This window comes from Polypterus senegalus, chromosome 14, assembly GCF_016835505.1.
Source record: "Polypterus senegalus isolate Bchr_013 chromosome 14, ASM1683550v1, whole genome shotgun sequence".
Classification (NCBI taxonomy): Eukaryota; Metazoa; Chordata; class Cladistia; order Polypteriformes; family Polypteridae; genus Polypterus; species Polypterus senegalus.
Window position 1 is genome coordinate 143,954,725 of NC_053167.1, and position 22,187 is coordinate 143,976,911.

The 22,187-nt window shown below is 42.6% G+C and overlaps 1 protein-coding gene across 1 annotated transcript in view; it reads left to right on the forward strand.

The window, feature by feature from the left end:
* The window catches only part of LOC120515086 (interferon-induced protein 44-like), a 48,628-nt gene that overhangs the window by 18,129 nt on the left and 8,312 nt on the right, over positions 1 to 22,187 (forward strand). The window contains exons 4-6 of the mRNA XM_039735812.1: positions 5,303 to 5,492; positions 12,730 to 12,885; positions 18,667 to 18,838. Of these exons, the coding sequence (XP_039591746.1) occupies positions 5,303 to 5,492; positions 12,730 to 12,885; positions 18,667 to 18,838 (518 nt within the window). The remainder of the gene's footprint in view (positions 1 to 5,302; positions 5,493 to 12,729; positions 12,886 to 18,666; positions 18,839 to 22,187) is intronic.

Sequence of the window (22,187 nt, forward strand, 5' to 3'; positions counted from 1 at the left end):
ACAAAATAAACTTCAAGATTAAAGTGGACATTTTGACCTTTTTTTCATTTTGTCCCTTTTTTATTCTTTTCTCTGTACCCTAATATGCTTCTGTCTGACACTTAGACGGTGGGCTATGACTCACATATTCTCGGCAACTTTGATATCTGACCAATTCTTTTTTTTATTTTGGGCACTGTATGATTTTATTAACTTGAACTTTCAAGTTTCTCTGCTATGCTGTATCACTCGATCAATTTCCTGTTGTTGTTTATACCACTGCTTAAATCAACAAATAGTACGTAGTGAAAATTGGGCATCAGAGATACTGGCAGTGTTATGTTAAGGAGTGAGAATGGCACGAGATGACCAGCATCTTGTTATCACAGAGTGAGTGAAGAGGATGTGAAAGCTGGCCCGGAAACAGACAGACGGACAGCATAGTTCCACCACACAACGTTTATTTACAATATATACAAAAGTTACGTGCACTCACAACCCCAGTGCCTCTTGCACGGATTCCCCAAAGTCCAGGGCTCACAGTCTCTGTGCCTTTCTTTCCTGGCCACCTCCAGTCCTCTCCCCAGCTCTGTCTCGCTACCTCCCGACATCCACCAATGACTGGAGGGAGGCGGCCCCTTTATGGGAACCCGGATGGGCTCCAGCTAGTTCCCGGAAATTAGTGTTAGCCACACCCCTGTGTGGCAGAAGTGCCGGCTGCGCACCCGGAAGCCGTCCGTGTGTCCCTGTCGTCTTCCCCCCGGCACTTCCTGGTGTGGCGGAAGTGCCGGGCTCCCGGGATAAATAGGCACTGGAGCGCCGCCTGGCGGTGGCCACAGGTCCCTACAGGGCTGGGCTTCCAAGCCTCCTACCCGAGGCCTCCTGCACAACCAGGACGGATGCCCCCTCTCGGTCTGGAGGAGGCACACGCCCTCCTCTGGTCCTCCAAGGCGTCCTGGCCGGGCTCCAGCCCCGGCCGGGGTCCACACAGGATAAACCGGCATCGGGGATCCGCCTGGCGGTGGCCACGGGTCCCTACAGGGCTGGGCTTCCAAGCCTTGTACCCGAGGCCCCCAACATAACCAGGACGGACGCCGCCTCGCGGTCTGGAGGAGGCACAAGCCGGGGACCACAAGGACCAAAAGAATCTAATGGCTACATACAGTAGTACTTGAAAGTTAGTGAACCCTTCAGAATTTTCCATACTCTTTCATAAATGATACCTAGAACATCATCAGATTTACACAATTGTCTTAAACGTAGGTGAGGAGAACACAATTAAACAAATGAGACACAAATATCATACTTGGTCATTTATTCATTGAGGAAAATTATACAGTGTCACAAATCTGTGTGTTACAAAATCATGTGAACTTTTGCTTTTAGTATTTGGTGTGACCCCCTTTAGCAGCACTAACTGCAACTAAATGTTTCCAGTAGGTCTTGATCAGTCCTGCTTGGAAGAATTTTAGCCCAGTCCTCCATACAGAATTACCTCAACTCACAGGTGATGCTGTTTTCTCAAATGAACCACACGCTTCAGGTCATTCCACAACATTTCTATTGGGTTAAGGTCAGGACTTTGATTTGGCCATTCCAAAACTTTTTTTATTTTTCTTCAACCACTCTTTGGTAGAACAACATGTGTGCTTAGGGTAATTGTCTTGCTGCATGACCCAGTTTCTCTTGAGATGTAGTCCATGGACAGATGTCCTGACATTTTCTTTCAATATTTACTGGTATAATTCAGAATTCATTTTTCTGTCATCAATAGCAAGCTGCCCTGCCCCACAAAAACAGGCTCAAAGCATGATCCTACTGCCACCATGTTTCACAGATGGGATGAGGTTCTCATGATAGAATGCAGTGGTTTTCTTTCTCCAAACATAATGCTTCTCATTGGAACCAAAAAGGTCTGTTTTGGTCTTATCTGTCCATAAAACATTATTCCGATAGTTTTCATGCTTGTCTACATGCTCTTCAGCAAACTGTAGACAAGAAGCAATGTTTTTACTGGAAAGCTGTGGCTTTCTCCTTGCAACCCTGCCATGCACACCACTGTTGTTCAGTGTTTTTCTGATGATGGACTCATGAACATTAACATTAACCAATGTGAGAGATGCTTTTATTTGCTTAGAAGTTACCCTTGTTTCTTTAATGACCTCGTGGACAATCAATGCCCTTGGAGTGATCTTTGTTGGTCAACCACTACTGGGGAGAGGAAAAATACTCTTAAACTTCCTCCATTTTTATACAACCTCTTTAGGGCTGGTTTTCTAGCCTTTCCCAGCACGATGAGCATCAATAATCTTTTTTCTAAGGTCCACTGAAATGTCCTTTGACTGTGGCATGATTTACTGATACTGCACAAACAGGTTTGAAGATGAAGCCCTTGACAGAACCCTAAAGAAGGTGCCCATTAACACCTGATTGTCATCACATTCATTGACAAAACTTGACTCTAATCTCACCTTCAAGTTATCTGATAAGTTCACATACTTTTGCCACTCAGAGATTTCCCTCAATAAATAAATGACTAATTATGATATTTTTGTCTAATTTTTTTAGCTGGGTTCTCCATATCTACTTTTAGGACTTGTGTGAAAATCTGATGATGCTTTAAATCATATTTATGCAGAAATGTGGAACATTCTGAAGGGTTCACTAGCTTTCAAGCACCACTTTAAGTCAAAAACTTCTGAGAAAGAGCAGCTCATCTGAAGATGGAATGAATAAGGTGCAAAGATACAAGTCAGGTGGAAAGTACTCAGAACTGGTCTGTCTCCATAAATGTGGAATGTTCAATAGCTTTTAAATGAGTTGGATGAAGTTTTACACGGCATAGAGAGTCAGGGTGAGTTGAGGTAGTGTGGCATTTGTTGATTATTGAGAAACAGCTTGAACATCTTATTTCAGATGCTATTTTAATGCTGGACAATTTTCACCAGATACGATCAAAAGAAGTAGAAAAGGCAGAAGGTGAACTGAAAATAAGTGAATGGATAATGCTGAAAAAGTGAGCACATTACAATTAAAACCAGAATGTGTTGCCTTAACCAGGGGAACTCCTATTGCTTTGATAGCTTTGTCAGTTTGAATGTAAGAAAAGTAGCACTGAAGATCTTTGGTAGGCCACTGTCAACAATAGAGAGGCAATGATTAACCAATAGGAAAAGGTTATTGCCTAATAGGTAAGGAATCCATCCTGAAAAGAGGCAGTTTGAAATACTGTCATATGAAAAAGTTTGGGGACCACTCTTAATTCTTTGGATTTTTGTTTCTCATTGGCTGAACTTTCAAAGTAGCAACTTCCTTTTAGTATCTGACATGCCAGCAGTGTCATTAAGTTGATTGGATTATCAGAAAATATGCAATATGCATCATAACAAAATTAGACAGGTGCATAAACGTGGGCACCCCAAAAGAGATATGACATCAATACTTAGTGGAGCCTCCTTTTGCTCCTTTGAGCCTCTAGATGCTGTCCTCCTATAGCCTTTGATGAGTGTCTGGATTCTGGATGGAGGTTTTGATGGCTGCCAAGCATGGACAGCCTGCTTCAAATCATCCCATAGACTTTCAATGATATTCGAGTCAGGGGACTGTGACGGCCATTCTAGAACATTATATTTCTCCCTCTGCATGAATGCCTTTGTAGATTTCGAACTGTGTTTTGGGTCCTTGTCTTGTTGGTATATCCAACCCCTGCGTAACTTCAACTTTGTGACTGATGCTTGAACATTATCCTGAAGAATTTGTTGATATCGTGTTGAATTCATCCGACCCTCGACTTTAACAAGGGCCCCAGTCCCTGAACTAGCCACACAGCCCCACAGCATGATGGAACCTCCACCAAATTTGATAGTAGATAGCAGGTGTTTTTCTTGGAATGCGGTGTTCTTCTTCTGCCATGGAAAGTGCTTTTTGTTATGACTAAATAACTCAAGTTTTGTCTCATCAGTCCAAAGCACTTTGTTCCAACATGAATCTGGTCTGTCTAAATGAACATTTGCATACAACAAGTGACTCTGTTTGTGGCGTGAGTGCAGAAAGGGCTTCTTTTTCATCACCCTGCCATACGGATTTTCTTTTTGTAAATTGTGCTGAATTGTAGAACAATGTACAGATACACCATCTGCAGCGAGATGTTCTTGCAGGTCTTTGGAGGTGATCTGTGGGTTGTCTGTAACCATTCTCACAATCCTGCCTCTGCATATGCCGCTCCGGTATTTTTCTTGGCCTGCCAGACCTGCTCAGTTGGTTTAACAGCAACTGTGCCTGTGGCCTTCCATTTCCTGATTCCATTCCTTACAGTTGAAACTGACAGTCTAAACCTCTGAGATGGCTTTTTGTAACCTTCCCCTAAACCAGGAAACTTTCAGATCTTTGGAGAGTTGCTTTGAGGATCCCATGCTGTCTGTCACTCTTCAGAGGAAAGTCAAAGGGAAGGAAGCACAACTTGCAATTGACCACCTTAAATACCTTTTACCACTCATGTTTGGACACACCTGTCTATGAAGTTCAAGGCTTAAAGAGCTCATCCAACCAATTAGGTGTTGCAAGTCATCCGTATTGAGCAGTGACAGGCATTCAAATCAGCAAAATTACAAGAGGACCCACATTTGTGCACAGCCAGTTTTTCACATTTGATTTAATTTCATACAACTAAATACTGCTTCACTAAAAATCTTTTTTTGGAAAACACCGCAGTAGTCAGATGTTCCTAAGAAATGAAAAACATACCACTGTTATTTTTTTTGTTGAAAGGAGAGTCAATGATTATGCAGGCTGAGGGGGTTCCCAAACTTTTTCATATAACTGTAAGTAGCCCTGGCATGAAAGTGGCCATTCTGAATTGTGTCATTCTGAGAAGTCCTAGCATGATCGGCATCAAGAGCAGGCCCAAGCACTCCATGTAAGATGTGACTTTTCTCACCCAGCACCATTGCCTTTTCTTCTTTTTCTGTAGCTGCTCATATTTTTTGTCTGCCAATTTGTGCTCTTTTTGTGAGTTTGAAGAGTCTGGGTGCTTGACAGTACACTGTAAGAGCTAAAGGGTTGCTAAATGGCAAACATTTTAATTTTGTAAATAGCTTGAATGGCTGAAAGAACAATGGGAATGCAGAATGGCTGGCTGTGGCCTGTGAGTGCTAATATGACAAGCGTGCCATCAAATGCTGGGTGTAATGGGGACTCAACAGTTTCTTTCAACATGAGTGTGTACCTATAAAATGAAAGTCTTTTATCCTGAAGTTAGAATTCCTCAACGTCTCCAATGAATTATCAACCACTCGCTTTACTTTATATTACTTTATCACACAAGGTATGAACTTCTGGAAATAATCAGAAACTACGAGACTCTGACAGAGTCAGTGGAAGAGCCAAGAATCCTCCTGGTTGGGCAGATTGGAGCTGGTAAAAGCAGCTTCTTCAACTCGGTGAACAGCATCTTCAGAGGTCATGTGATGCTGCAGGCCACATCTGGGTATGGAGACACCAGTGTTAGCAAACAGGTAAGTGAAGTTTAGAGGGAATAGTTGAGCTGTGAGGATTCTTTAAGCTTTTTGGTCATCTATTGCTGGCCGTACTCAGGGTCTCCTGCTTATTTATTTAATGCTGGGAGTCACTGCTGGGAACAGAGTCAGATCAGGCCTCAACATGGGCTACAAGTCATTTTGGGTGTGAAAGTAATGGGACATGGAACTTAAAAGAAGCCACAAGCTATGTCTGTTTGTGCTCTGCTGAGAGAGATGGGTAGATCTAAAGTAGCAGATTCCATCAGCCTACTGCTCTGTCAATATTCCTATCGAGAAAGCAGAGTTCAAACTTCAATGGCACCTCTTATTTGTGACATGGCAGCTCCTCTGTTCACCATAAAGCACTTGTCTTAGGAACTTATGCTGCTCATTTTTCATTTCATTTCATTTTCCTCCACTTATCGAAGACCATGTCACAGGGGCAACAGTCTTAGCAGTAAAGCCCAGGGGCCTCATGTATAACGCCGTGCGTAGAACTCGCACTATAACATGGCGTAAGCACAAAAGCCAAAATGTGCTTACGCACAGAAAAATCCAGATGCAGGAATCTGTGCGTACTCCAACTTCCACGTTCTTCCGCTACATAAATCCCGATCAGCGTGAAAACTAACGCTCGTGCACGCTTTATGTAACGCCCCAACTCCTCCCAGAATTACGCCTCTTTGAATATGCAAATCAATATAAATCGCCCTTAAGCGCAGCCTTCTGTGAAAAGACAATGGGAAAAGCACGGGGGAAATATAAGAATTTCAGCGAATACCAAGTGGAGGCAAAGGAAAAACATACTATTTGTTTAATTAAACCGTGGGATAATCAACAAAAGGAAGTTGATCGAGTGACATAGTGTGTTGGAGAAACTTGAAAGCTCACATTCTCAAAATCGCACAGTGCCGGAAATAAAAAAGAAGTCACATATCAAAGTCGCGTGAAAAGCCGAGTTGTAAGCCCACTGTCTGAGTGTCATATGAAAGCTTATTAGGGTACAGAGAAAAAAGGCACACAGTGGGGAAAAAGCACGAAATGTCAACTTTAATCTCGACATTTCCACTTTAATCACGTAGTTTATTTTGTCATTAAAGTAGAACATCATAAACTTCATCTTAAAGTCGTTTAATTAACCAGTTTCTCAAATCACATCGTAATTAAAGTAGCACGTTAAATGCTTTGTTTTGTATTTGATTTTCTATGTGCTCTATGTGTGTGAATCACTACTTGCTTCTTAAACCGGCTCTCTTCCTCCAACTGGACACAGAATCCATTACATTCGTGATATTACAGCTCTCTGAATAACTAAAATACTGAGATGTATACGTGATGTCATTTTCATGATGATAGGAGTTAAAGCACGTTATTAAACATGTGTTTCACTTCGATGAAATAATTTATTGCAGCAGTACTCAGGGGCGGCTCTAGTCTTGTGGTGACACTGGGCAGAGGAAGAATCGGTGGCTCCTTCGTCCGTCAATGTCAGTAAGGCAGCTTATGCACGGTGGATGGCCACGTCCGTTGCAGACACTACATAGCCGCCTCGTGCTCATGACACAAGCATTTAACTTTTACCGAAATTTGTCGCTACGTTTTTAGCTGAGTTGTTATTTTCTCTTTCTGTTTTATATTCAATATATATTGGCGTGGCCGTCACTGCAGTCCTTGCTTTTCTTTCCCCAAGTAACCGATCGCCACACAATCAGCTCTGTAATAGACGTTAAGCCACCTGTAAGCTTAGCGGCGATTCTTCAAAACGTTTAAAGAACATTGAAATATCTTCGTAGTACATGTTTAATTATTCTATCCTTCACGACACTCCCAGTGAAGAATATAGATTATTTAAATGAAGTTAAAGTTTTATCTGTATAATTTAACAAACATATTTTGCTGCATTTCACCTTAAAAATGATATCCTCATCATATTTTTTTTTTTTTTTTTTTACCGTGTCCTGTTTGGCTGTGAAGCAATCAGAATTGATGTCTGAATGCTGGCGACTAGCCTTACAGTTTTTCTCTCAGGTGGAGCGTTACAGCTTCTGCTGACGTCACGCCTGATACCAAAACTTTATTAAAAATATTTTAGATGTTTTAAGATTGAACGGACACGGAGACAAAAGTGAAAGAAAAGAAGAGAGAGAAGGAAGAGATGGAGGTAAAGGGGGTTCGTATAGAATAAACAATAAATGAACCAGAATCCGCTTCTAGACCTGCAGAAAGAGAGGGGGGACAAAAAACCACAAGACAAAAACATTGCTGCATCAGCTACATGAAGATATATAAAAGTAAAAATGTTTGCTGACAATCATACAGTAATTATTACTGAGGCATTTAAGGCCACCACAACCTTAGATCATGTGCTGAAGATGTCCAAGTCATACTTATGAAATCACCATGTGAGCACCTGTGTGCGCATGCGCTTGTATGTGTAAGGTTTCTCTATAGGAGCATCCAATAGTGAGTGTGAAGGGCCACAGACCTGCCCCCAAAACGTGCGGAAGATGGAGGGAGTTCCAAGCCCAGAGATCCAGATGTCACCCCAGAGCTGGAGACCCCAGGGAGGCCGTCACCAGAGAAGCCCCAACCCCCACCCGAGGCGCAGAGGATCACCCGGGGTCACAACCAGCAGCCGGCAGAGTCCCGGGAGATATCAACGGCAAGCCCTCAGGCCCCCGCAGCCGCTCTCCCGAGTCGGCGGGCCCGGAACCCAGCAGCCCGGGACCCGAGGGTGACCCACCCGCCGAGGATCCAACAGAGCCCAGGGAACCAGATCCCACCAGGCAGCCACGGGAGCGACCAGACAGATGCTTAAGGCAGGGGGAGGGTAGGCAAAGATGTTGTAGTATTGCCAGATGTCCCAGGAGAGGGGAGGAGTCCAAAACCCCACCTGACATATACAGTCACACACAAACACAGTCATACACTCCCTCCCTCATGCTCTCACATACACATACAACCCAAGACTTACAAGGATGTACGCCAGACACCCATTCACACTCCCCACACACACCCTACCTAACTCTGGTACCGTGCTGCCGTACCTGAGGTACAGCCATTCCTGGACGTCAGAGTTAGCCCCGTTCCGCAGGGGTAATAGTGAGCAGGCACCCCCATCCAACGTAGAGCAAAGCAACCCACCACTCCAGACCACAGGCAGACGGCCAGCTCCCACTCCTAGCCTCCAGCCCGGGCAGCTAACTGAGAACAGAAGTGTGATAAGACCTCTAGTCTCCCTCCGCCTGCTCTAATGTAGTGTTGGTGTGTGCTGATAAGGTGCATTTTGTGGTTGGGGGGGCGCAGGCAGTGCCGGCACCATGTGGCCTACACCAGCTGATGCCAACACACAGCCCACCTCCCCCCCAAAACTCTCCGTGACTAGGTGCAGTTTAAAATTGGAAGTGGACACCGCACTCGGAGTGAGGCTGAAATTTCCCCCACGGATGCCGTTGAGTGTGCCCACTCCCAAGGCCCTAAGTGTGCATTTGTGTGGAATGTTTTTTGTGGAAGTGTTTAATGTGCAAATAAAATTGGGGTGTAGGCTGCCACAGGACTGCGGAAACGGGATCCATACCCGCACCCCCTGACTTACCCACACCCCAAGGCCCTATGTGCATGTTTGTGTGATGATGTGAAGGAGCAGGAGGAGGGAAATGTCTGAGGATGGGGAGGAACGGCTGAGGGGCCTGAGCCCTCCAGGGAGCCAGCTCCCCTACTGGCCCCAATAGGCACCTCCGTTCCCAAAATCCACCCGGGGCACGGAGGCCCCAGCCTATCTAGCCATGGCCCGAAGCAGCAGCATCACAGAGCCCCACGGAGTCTGAGGCCACCAACCCACACCACCCCAGCAGAATATTTACTCCCCTCCCCACATTTACTCAACATTCAGATTAAGTAAGACATAAGACACCCAGGATAAAGCTGGATCCTCCCCCTCCCGGACATCCCCCTCCCCCATGGTGGAACTGCCGCACGTTCCGGCCCTCTTCCAGGCAGCGTACATGCCAGGACCCAATCCCCAAGGCCCTACCCATATCCCCATCCGGGGACGGCCGCCCCCAAACCCTAAGCCACCAGGCCCACACCCAGACCAACCCAGGGGCATTGCGGCCACTAGGCAGTGACCCGCAGCCACCGTCAAGACCCGTCAAAAAAAAAAAAAAAAAGATATCGTCATCATATGTAAATATGCGCTTTATAAAGTGGCTCAGGTTGTGCGATATTATAACTGTAGTGCAAGGTTACAGTGAGGTGATTGTACTTATAAGTCCTAACAGTTCTACAAGGAGCAATTGATTGAGTGCATTTAAAGTTCTTGGGATTAAACTGTTTCTGAACCGCGAGGTCTGTACAGGAAAGGCTTTAAAACGTTTTGCAGTGGCTGAGACAGCATGTCCTTGAAGCTGTATACCGATAATTCTCTTTCCGATCAGTTGATGCTGTGATTCACACTCAGATACAGTGATATAAATACTCCGAGTCGTGCAGTGAGAGTAATATGGAAAAAGATGATCCGCTGTGGCAACTCCTAACGGGAGGAGCTGAAAGAAGAAGAAGAAAAATAAGAAGAAGAGGAAGGTGCAGTGAGAGTAACAACGCTAAATCAGTTATGGTATTTGGAATACTATCAATCAATCAATCAATCAACATTTATTTATATAGCACATTTCCATACAAAAAAATGTAGCTCAAAGTGCTTTACAAAATGAATAGAAAAATAGAAGACACAATAAAAAATAAACATAAGTCAACATTAATTAACACAGAATAAGTAAGGTCCGATGGCCAGGGTGGACATAAAAAACAAAAAAATAAAATCTGTAGGGGTTCCAGACCAAGAGACCGCCCAGTCTCCTCTGGGCAATCTCCCTAACATAAATCAAACAGTCCTCTTTGGATTTAGGGTTTTCATGGAAGGACCTGATGATGATGGTCACGTAGACTTCTGGCTTTCAGTCAATCAATGTTGGTGCATCATGATGCTTTGAGTAGGTGGAAAGAAACCGGAAAAAGAAACAGAAGAGAGAGTAGGGGTCAGTACGGATTTTGGAGCCACTGTGAATAGTTATTATGAAGAATTGAACATACAGAGTATCAGTATTAAGTTAAAGTGAAGTTATAAAAAGGCCATGATAAAGTAATGTGTTTTCAGCAGTTTTTTAAAGTGGTCTACAGTATTTGCCTGGCGAATTCCTATTGGCAGGCTATTCCAGATTTTAGGTGCATAACAGCAGAAGGCCACCTCACCACTTCTTTTAAGTTTAGCTTTTGGAATTCTAAGGAGACACTCATTTGAAGATCTAAGGTTACTATGGCTGTTCCCTGGACCATTATATTGTTACAAGTTAATTACAATCAGATGCGTTACACTAATAAACAATATGCGGTTAGTTTCGGTGTATTTATAAAGCCGCGTCATGAAAATAAGGAGTAACCACACAGGGACAGTAGCATTGCTTTGACGCTGGGTGCCGCCAGTCTGCAAAACCGAGCGGAGAACTTGCGTACGACAAGGTATGAGGTACCGTGGAAAAGTGCGTAGCTTTACGCCAAGTGTAGGTTTTATACATCGCGATTTGAACGTGGAAAAGTTCTTACGCAACATTTCTGTGCGTACGCACCGTTTATACATGAGGCCCCAGGTGTCCCTTTCCCGAGCCACACTTGCCAGCTCCTATTATGGGATTCCAAGGTGTTTCCAGGCCTCAGGGAGAGATAATCCTCCCAGTGTGCCCTGGGTCTTATCTATGGTGGCCTCCCAGATGGTTGTGCCTGTAAAACCTTCACAGGGAGGTGTCCAGAAGACATCCATATCAGATGCCTGGACAACCTCAACTGGCTCCTCTCAATGTGGAGAGTCATTTGCTCTGCTCTGAGCCTCTCCCCAATGTCTGCATATCTCACCTGAACTCTAAGTTAGAGCCTGGCCATCCTACAGACAAAAATCTCATTTTGGTGACGTGAACCCAAAAAGTCATCCTTTCAGTCATCACCCAAAGCTTATGACCACAGGTGAGGATAGGGATGTAGATCAATTGGTACATCAAGAGCTTTGTCTTCTGGCATAGCTTCTTCTTCAGCACTACAGATCAGTATAGTGACTGCATAACTGTGCCCACTGCCCCTATCTTTCTGTTGATCTCATCATCCCTTTTTCCCTCGATCTTGAAAAAGACCCTGAGATACTTAAACTCCTCTACTTGGGGTAGTAACTCACATCCTACTCAGAGAGGACAGTCCGTGTTTTTTCTACTGAGGACTGTGACCTCAGATTTGGAGATGCTGATCCTCATCCCTGCTGCTCCCTGCTCAGTTGCAAACTATCCTAATACAAGCTGGAGTTCACAGCCCTGTGTAGCCAACAAGGCCACATCATCTTCCACAAGAAGTGAGACAATTCTAAGGCCCCTAGCTGCACCTTGCTATCCTGTTCATGAAAACTGGATATTAGACTAAGCACAGCCCTGGCAGAGTCCCACACCCACTTAAAATGATGGTGATGTTTTTCTGGGAGCCGTGCCCCTGAGTGGCAGCGTGGAGTGATGGCCGTCATTTAAAAAAAAAAAGGGACCGGAGGTTGTACTCCTACTATTGGGGAGTCACACTTCTCAGCCTCCTTGGAAAAGCTTATACCAGGGTATTGTAAAAGAGACACTGCTCAGTCATGGAACATCAGATCTAGGAGGAACAGTGGACCACCTATTTAACCTCTGGAGGGACATCAGCTTACATGTGTTTTGGGATCTTAGAGAAGGAATATAACTGTGTTCCTCCATGGGTTCTTTGGTGAAAGGAGAGTATGGGGTTCCAGGATTTTTAGTTAGAGCTATTCGATCCCCATATAATTGCACTGCGTTCTGTGTCTGTATATCCTCAGATAAACATCAGCACTTCCTGCTGCTGACATGATAAACATGTGTGGTGATCGAGGAGTAGGACAAGGCTACTGAGTGGCTTTCTGGCTTTGTAATGACGTTGTATTTGTACCTCCAGTCACAGGTCATTCATGCATTTATTTAAAATAAGTTGTGGGAGTTTGAGAATGAAGATGGACAGACAGACATGTGGCTTTGCACTCACTGGATTCCTTCTTTCCTTTATAAACAGTTGCTCTTTAGTTTTTTTTACTTATTTTTGTAAACATTTTTGGTGTTTTGTAAAGAGTTTTGTACTACTTAAATGTATGACAATGTGCTTTAGGAATAAATATTATTATTGTTCTTACGCGCAGTACCGAACATATCCAGTTCAAGATGGAAAAGGTGGAAAGAGGCTGCCATACATCCTGTGTGACACAATGGGTCTAGAAGATAGTGACTATGATGAAGGGATCCGTGTGGAAGACATCATCAGCGTCATTAAAGGACACGTCTCAGACTTGTATGAGGTGAGACTCGCCTGTCATTTTACTGATGTCAGTGTAAACTCATGATATAAAATGCATACATTTCTTAAGCAAAGACTAGGAAAATAAATAATTACTGAAAGTGAATGTGCCGACATGTTCTCCTTAAAGTGTAGTGAAGATGGTCACCATCAGCAGATGTCACAGATGGACTGTGTGTTCAGCTCTCTACCATTTACACAAAGCACATTCAGACATAATTGATGCAAAGTCCATCACTAAGGTGAGGCTTGAATGAAGACAAGGTAGCATCTGGACTGAGATGACATTAAAACAGAGCTTTACAATGTTGCTCAGTCCATCTTCTATCCATTTTTTCTCCGTTTTGCCCTAAAATTACACTCACTGCTATGACCACAAGCAGGAATACAAATGACCTTTTGTAAAATATGTAGAAACATGTCTCATGCTGGCAGGATCATCACAAGACACCTTCAGGGGCGACATTGACCACAATTTAGAATATCCACTCTGTTGAGCTTTAGTGAGATGAATCCCTGCTGTACAGAAATAAGACTTGTGTGACGCTGGTGTACAGCCAGGTCTTGTGACCCTACAGGTAAGCTCCACAATTTTCAGTTTGCTGTCTACTGCATCTGTAGAAAGAATATGGCAGCATGGGTGTTAAGCTCCTTGATCAAGCTGGCTGCATTAAAAAGTATTTGTGGTATATGCGGCCCACAATGACCACTGTTTTTTTCGACCCCTTTTAACATTCATTTCATATATAGATCATATCCATCCATCCATCCATCCATCCATCCATCCATCCATTATCCAACCCGCTATATCCTAACTACAGGGTCACGGGGGTCTGCTGAAGCCAATCCCAGCCAACACAGGGTGCAAGGCAGGAAACAAACCTGGGCAGGGCGCCATCCCACCGCAGAGATCATATCCTGTGGCGGTTTATAATGAGGGGAACTGTGGCACTGCCCATCCAAATATTTTAATAATTCGATTTAAATTAATTAGGTGCCTTCTGTCAGTGCATGTGAACATCCATTCAAAATTAGTTACAACTGGTATTTGTTTGATTTCTGTTTGATTAAAAATAAAGCAAAATAAGAGTCTATGTACGTTATTGATCTTTTAGCAAGCAGGTGACCTGAGGCTGCTATTTAATTGGTTGCTTTTAGATTTTTCCAGGGATGCAGGACACACCAACATTTATTTAATCTAATGTGATGGGACAATCATCAATGCACTATGTCATGTTGAAATCAATGGCTCATGGCTCACACCTGCCATTAACGTAACTATAGAGGAGCGAGCGTGACTTTAGGGAGATGGCAATGTCAAACAGAATTTCAGAAATCAAAGAAAATTTGATTATTTCTTTAATGGAACACCCCTTCATAAATTGTTCACTTGAAGACAACAATAAGATAAAGAAGCATAAACTCAATTGACCTGACTTAACACTAGAATTACCAAAGCTTACGAAAAAAAATCATAAATCCGGCCCACCTTAAATCCGCTCGCACCTTTCTGTCAGCATCTTTTGTCTTGTAAATGTCTCGATAAACCCAAGAAGCCTGCTATCCCATTCTTCCCCTGCCGCTGAAACAGTAAAAACATCTCCCAGCTCAAGCCTTGTTTATCAGGGAGTGAGGTACCTAGAGCTGTATAGACTAAAAAGTATATTGTTAGTTGGAACATATGGATTTCATGTGTTCCGTGTCTACAAAGATCTGTGTCAATGTAGGATGAAAGGAAATGCAAGAAATGTTGAACACATACCTAAAAGACAAACTTTTTCCATTTTTTAGTACAAACAAAAGCATTTAATGTGCTACTTTAGTTACAATGGGATGTGAAATTTATGACATTCTGCTTTATTGACAACATAAACTACAAGATTAAAGTGGAAATTTTGAGATCAAGTGGAAATTTCAACTTTAATATCGACATACACCTTTTTTTTCTTCACTGTGTCCCTATTTTGTTCTTCTCTGTGGCCCTAATAGACTTCTGTATGGCAGTCAGACAGTGGGCTGCGACTGGCCTTTTCATGTCGATTTTGACATCTGACCACTTCTTTTTTATTTTTGGCACTGTGCGACTTTATGAACTTGAACCTTTGAGTCCCACTACATCAATTTCATTTTGTTGCACACACCACTGCACTAAGCCACTAAATGGTATGCTTTTCCTTGCCTCTTTCATTTTTTACCTGTGCTTTTACCATTGTATTTTAACACTAGGATTACCAAAGCCTATGAAAAAAATTGTAATCCTGGCCCACCTTAAATCCATTTGCACCTCTCTGTCAGCGTCTTTTGTGTCGCGACCTTTTGATTATCAGTCAGCAGTTCTTACCGTTGCACAACCAAAGCGATCATATTAAAGGCGTATCAATATCGCACCCTAATGTGAGTTCTTTTTCTTCAGTTATAGTCTTGAATGAAAGCACACTTGTTCTGTTATATTAATATCTTTTGTGAAAGTGTTTATTTGATATTTGGACTTCAGGCTTCACACATTATACACTTCATGTCTACATTTTGTCAATTATTACTAAAACATGAAAAACATTTCTGTTTTAATGATGTGTTTACATAGATTGTTATAGACATGGAACGCACATGAAATGCATGTATTCTAAATAACGATATATTATTTACCCTGTACAACTTCAGGCAACTCACATGCAGGTGAACAGAGTTGAGCTGAGAGAACTTTCTGCCCTTTCTGCATTGGTGGACAGATGGGATAGCAGGCTACTTGCTGCTTGTGCTTATCGACACATTTACAACACAAAAGACACTGATGGAGAGGTGCGAACGGATTTAATGGGGGCTGGGAGTTTTTTCGTAGGCGCTCGTAATTCTAGTGTTAACAAAGCACTGAACAGAAGGGGCTATTTAAGTTGAATTGCATATTCAAATATGTGAATTTCTGGGAGGAGTCAGGGTGGGGCACAGTTTTATGCATTTGAAGTTTTTGGTGCATATGCACATTTCTGTTTTTGTCCATACAACATATTTTAGTATGAATTCTACACATGGTGTTATACATGAGCCCCTCTGCCTTTTCTTTTTATACATTGTGTTTTTTATTCCCTTAGTGTGCTTTAGTCATAGGCCTACTGTTTGTTAAGGTCATGCAGGTTAAGAAGGTTGAGCTTATAGCGGTCCGGTGCCGCTAAGATTCACACCATTGAAGAGATGTGATTTATTTGTTTTTCTGGTGGAGATTCCAGGGACCCACCCATCCTTTGCCCAACCTGTACACACTCACAAGCAGAGACACAAAACCAAGACTCATGACTATTAATCCACCACTATACATACGACAGGCACGAGACAGTTCATTCATCCTAATGGGAAACAATCCAGGGCGCAATTGACTTTTCGGACAACACATTGGACAAGATACGCAAAACACCAGTCATCCTTGTTGCTCCACCAGGCTCCCCTTTTTAACTTTTCCCAATGGCCTCTTTCATACCCAGCAGCCCCTGCTTCTGTTTCAGTCATCCTATGCGGGTAAAACCCTTGGGCTGCTGGGAAATGGACTGTTGCCAATGGTAGCATAGCTACAAACTGAGTGAGAGTGCGAGAGAGAGAAAAATATTCACTTGACAGTGTTGTTCACTGTAGGCTATTATTGGTGTCTATACATTGGGTGATGTCATACCAGTTAAATGTTTTTTTGCTTTGTTTTGTTTTTTGCATCATTGTAAGGCCATACTTTTAGTTTTCTTCTTTATAATAGCCATGAAGGACAGAGTTTAATTTTTTACGGCTAGGTCTTTGAATTTATGTACGTGCATCTTCCAACATTGTGTGCATTACTGAGCAGTTTTATTAGAGGATCCCCCTCACTCGGATGTTGATAGTCAAGTTCTATAAACTGGGTGAAATTTGATATGCCCACCTACCAACAGTTTTCTGGCTATGCTACTACTACTACTACTAATAAGAATAATTCTTTACATTTATATAGCGCTTTTCTCACTACTCAAAGTGCTCTGTTTTGTCGGCAACATTACAGTTTATGTGTTTTTTCTTTTCTTTTCTTTTTTGCTGAGTTAAGACATGCTGCTTCAGTTTGTGCCCACAAAAGCTGAGCCCCCACCCAATTTTTTTTCACCAGCCACCACTGATTGTATCTTTATTTAATTAAACAGATTACATTTATACCCACCATTAAAAGGCCTCTTCACTGTCCTATGACGTTATTTTGAGTAGCACAGAGCACCCCGGCTACTAAGCTGTAGTGTGAATGGAATCGGACCCAACAGAAAAAAATTTGAAAATAAGGAGACACACCACACTACCAGAAAGAACATTAGTGCTTTAGCTTAATGACAAAGATATCACAATCTCATGGAGAACATAGATAGATAGATAGATAGATGCCACTCCACTGACTTTTTAAAGCTACACAGGTGCCATGGCTTCCCACCTGTCCACAGCACTGACCAGTCTGTCCTGTCTGTGATTTTGAGAACCGACTCTAAGCTTCTCGACTCACATACACTTTTTTCGTGGTCTATGGTGTATTTACGATACCAAATAGCCATTTTTCTCTGTAAAAAGCCCAGTCAGTATGAGGAGATTCAGGAATACAAACATATTGCTCTGTCAGTGGAGTTGGCTGTTTGTTCTGTAGTACATGATGCTGTTCACAGAAGTCATTAATTCATTTTATAGAAAATGTAACATAAAACGTTACATTTTTGGCAGTTTTGTGCCAAAGAAATAAAAAGGGTTACTGTGTTTCTTATTTCTGTGAATATCATACAGTATAAGACAAGATGATGGACCATCTGTCGGGCAGGCTGCCCTTTGTGAGACTCAAGGACTGTATGACCAACACTGGAGGTCCACAAGGAGCAGGCCTGTCACCTTTTCTCTTCACTCTACACCCCCGACTATAAGTATAACAGCAGGTCATGTCATTTGCAGAAATTCTCAGATGATTCTGCACTTATGTGGTGTGTTGATAAAGGGGGATGAGACAAGGGAGAGGAGTCAGGGGGAGAACTTAGTTTGTTGGTGCAGAAAGAAATGTGTGTCACTTAACATCAGCAAAACGAAGGAACTGGGAACTGACTCAGAGAGCTTCTACAGTATGTCTGGTCAGTATTCAAGGTGGGATGTGGAGGTGGTCCAGTCCTATCAATACTTGTGGGTCCACACCAATCACAGGTTGGACTGGTCTCGTAACACAGAGGAACTATAGAAGAAAGGGCAGAGTAGAATCTTTTTCCTTTAGAGCCTGTGCTCCTTGAATGTGTGAAGTGACATCCTTCACATCTTCTACAATTCTGTGAAGGCCAGTGTGGTGTGCTGGGCTGGTGACATCACTTCAAGAGAAGCCCACCAAATCAACAAGCTCATTTAAAGGGCAGGCTCAATTATGGGATGCACTTTGGGTCCCTTGGAGGTCATAGAGGAGAAGAGAATAAAATCAAAACCGAGTGTCATTATGAACAATTTCTGTGACACACCAACATTGAGGGCTTTCAATCAATGAATTATTCATCAGAAGTGTATCAAGAAACTGTATACTAGAAATGTGCTTGTATATCTTCTCACTGAGGCTGGGACTGCCAAATCAGACATTTTCTTTATGTTATTTATAATTTTCTTTCCTTTTATTCAGTCTGGCACTTACACATGAGCACTCAAGGTGGCGTTGCTCTATAAAAAATTGGTAATAACAAGCAGGGCGGCTCCCATGAAGAACTGTACATGTGTGTGAGTGAGGGGAGTGTGACTGTCTCATGTTAAACTGATCGTGTCTCTCCAGTTCAATCCCAGGGCACCGATAACCAGAAATGACAGGCGCTACAGAGAGGACTCCAGTCTGGCTGATAAGGTGCACTGCGTCGTCTACGTAGTTGAAGCAGACAAAATCAGCCTCCTCGGTCAAAATTTGCTGAAGAAGATGAAGTCCATCCGGGCTGAAGTGAACAGTATGGGTGAGTAACTGTAGCTTGACAGAGGATTATGGGACATTAATGAGACATTCTGAGAGCAATTTTATTTCTCTCACATAACTAATACCATTATTAGTGCGCATCGCTGCTGAAAAGTCAGTTGTTGTTAATACCACTAAGACCATTTAGTGAAGTTCGAAATGTTTGTTAAAATGAAATGCACTCAGCAGTTTATATTGCATGCTTATTGTATGAAAGCAGTGATTTCCTGGCTTTGCTTCAGACCACAGGATTGCACATTAAATTTATTTAACAGTTTGTGTCTTTGCTTGATTAGTTATATAACTATTGTATCTCCCAGGAATGGACAGTTCATGGCTGTTAAGGATGTATAGCTAAGGGGATGATCTTCAGGATCTCCTGTGGCCATTCATCTCATGGTGACCCCTGCTTTGAGACTCTGCTTCACCTCCCCTCCTGCACCAGCTTACTTTACTGATGTCTTCTTCCACGTACATGTCCTTAATTTGGTTCTTTTGAGACTTTTGCCTCATTTTTGTTCCTGCCTTCTTGGATGGATAGATAGATAGATAGATAGACAGATAGATAGATAGATAGAGCAAAAGGCACTATATGATAGATAGATACATAGATATGAAAGGCACTATATGATAGATAGATAGAATTGTCCCTCTTATTTTATGTAAATGTATAAAATATAATTCATATTCACCAGTTAACTGTTGCTTCTGTCCAGACCCGTATCCCCGCCATGGCTCTGCCATGGTAGTAACAGTAGGCCCTCAACTGGGTTAACTAGCTACAGTTCAGCACGTAAGTCACAAAGGATAATCATTCAAAAGGCAGGCAAGCATTAATCACTGTGTTTTGTTCCCTCGTCCTCAACTTGAATAAAATATATATTGTATATTGTTCTTGGTCAGTGGAGCCTATCCCAGCCAGCATAAGGCACAAGGCAGGAACTAATTCTGGCAGTACATCCCTGTTGTGATGTACGATTTTGCATATAACTTGATAAATATTTTGTATGTCTTTATTTGTAATTTAGGCAAAGCAGTGTAATTTAGTGTTACATTATGTGAGAAGCATTCCTGCTTACAACCCCCCCCCCCCCCCCCACCCCAACAGGAATGGGTCTCTTTAAATTTTATGACAGAGTCGGGGGAGGAAGTGCCTTAAACCAGTTTGACGAATGTTTCTCTGCTAAAGTCTTTCAACCCCCACAGGAAAGCCAGGCTCCCTAACTGCCAAGCTTTTCCTTAACACATGGTCTTGGGGGGTGGCAGGTGTTAAGATGTTCTGTTCCCCCATTGGTCTGAAATATAGCTGTTTGGAATTGGCTTGGATCAGAAGCTTTTAAGTACCATGACGTCCTATTGGCTCTAGGGGTTAGACAGAACATCTATAAATTTACTCATTAAATCTCACACTCTCTCTCTTACTAACATCTGATGATGAAGCATCTCTTACCAAGAAGCTTACCTGAAAGCTGACCACAAATGAACTAGAGACATTTTTAAGTAACTAACAAGTCTGTGTGCCACCTGAAACTACACATCACCATTTAATCAGGTTATATGGTTGCCAATATTCAAATGTACTTTGCATATTGTTATTATTTATGAATATTACCAATAATACATTGTTTAAATTGTAATTCAGCTCCTGCTTGTGTTTTACTATACCTAATTGCCTGAGGTTATAGATATAGAAGGGAAGATGGGGATAAGTTGTATACTACAATACCTTATTTACAATGGTAAGTCTGTGATATCTGAGGCATTCTGACAAAGGCTACATATTAATAATACAAAAGGGGAAAGTAGAGTAAAATATTACTCTACCAAGACAAAACAGTCCCATTGCAGAGCAAACACACACACACACTGGGCCAACTTAGCATCAGCAATTCACCTAACAGACATGCTTTGGACAGTGGGAGGAAAACAGAGCAGCCAGGAAACCCACCGAGACATGAAGAGAACATACACACTCCACGCAGGGAGGACCTGAACGTGAACCTGGGTCTCCTCACTGCGAGGCAGCGGCACTACCATTGTGCTCACTGTATGATGACATTTTTATGATTAATTAAATGGTCCAAAGTCTCAAGTGTTAAAAAAATACAGTGTGAAAAAAGTTTATAAGTAAGTACTAAAACCTAGCTAAAAGCCTGAAATTATACTTAAACTTAAATTTACAGGACACAAGAATTTTATATATATATATATCTATATATAAATCACAGAGATCAATTTTATGACAAAGAATACCATAATTACAAGAAGAAGAACAATAAGGATAGTGCTGTCTGTTAAGCAACTCATACACCAGTGGTTCTCAAACTGTGGGGCGGGCCCCCCTAGGGAGGTGCGAAGTAACAAAAAAGGGGGTGCGAAGATGTGAAAAAAAGAAAACAAGAATTGAAAATATGGTCGCCACCCCAGCCATCTCTGACAATACGTAAAGGTTGAGAAACGCTGTCATACACAATGCAAGAACAACAAAGACCAAGAAAGGCACGCCTGTAACCGTGCAGAGAGTTCACTGTTGTTTATATCTGGTCTTTTGTTGGGTCACAACACCCGCTCCTATACGAAGAAAACACGCTGAACCACACTGACAAGGAAGAAGTAGTCCTAAATATATATAAACACAATTTCTCACAGACATGCAAGACAAATTCCAGGTGTGACCACTAGAAGGAGATGCAGCACCACAAACCTCACCAACACAAGTCCCAGTTTAAATAAAACGTTTATTAGCACAAATACCTCTCAAAAAGGCTCAACAAAACAGTTACATAAAAAACACAACCTTTCCTTTCTTCTTTTCTTTCTCCTTCCAATCATCCAGGTGAGCTTTGTCCGTCCTCTACACCCGACTCTGACTTGCCTAGATGAGGTCAAGCGGCTTCTTTAATGTTGGGCCTAGGAGTACTTCTGGTACCAGGGCATAGCCCGTTGGAAGCACTTCTGTATGAAACGGTAGCCCCACAATCTAGGGATTACTGATTTTGGCAGCTCCCCCCGGTGGCCCTCACGGAACCCAACAGGGCTGCCCTATGGGACTCCAGGTTCCAGCATGTCCTGCAGTTATCCATGTAGGAGTCCTGACCCAGGGATGTTGCCATCTAGTGTATTGGGGGAGCATGTAGTCCTGACAGGTTGTATCCCCTTTCATGCATTACACTGCCCGGGTATTGTTCCTTGTCTCATGTGGCTTTCCATCACAAAGGATACAGAATGTAAGAATGCTCCAGAGACAGAAACACACTGCAACAATCAAGAAGGTTGTCAATTAGTTGAAAATGATCCTTTGAAGACCACTACTTAGCAAAGTTACATCAGCGTTATGATCAGTGTCAAGC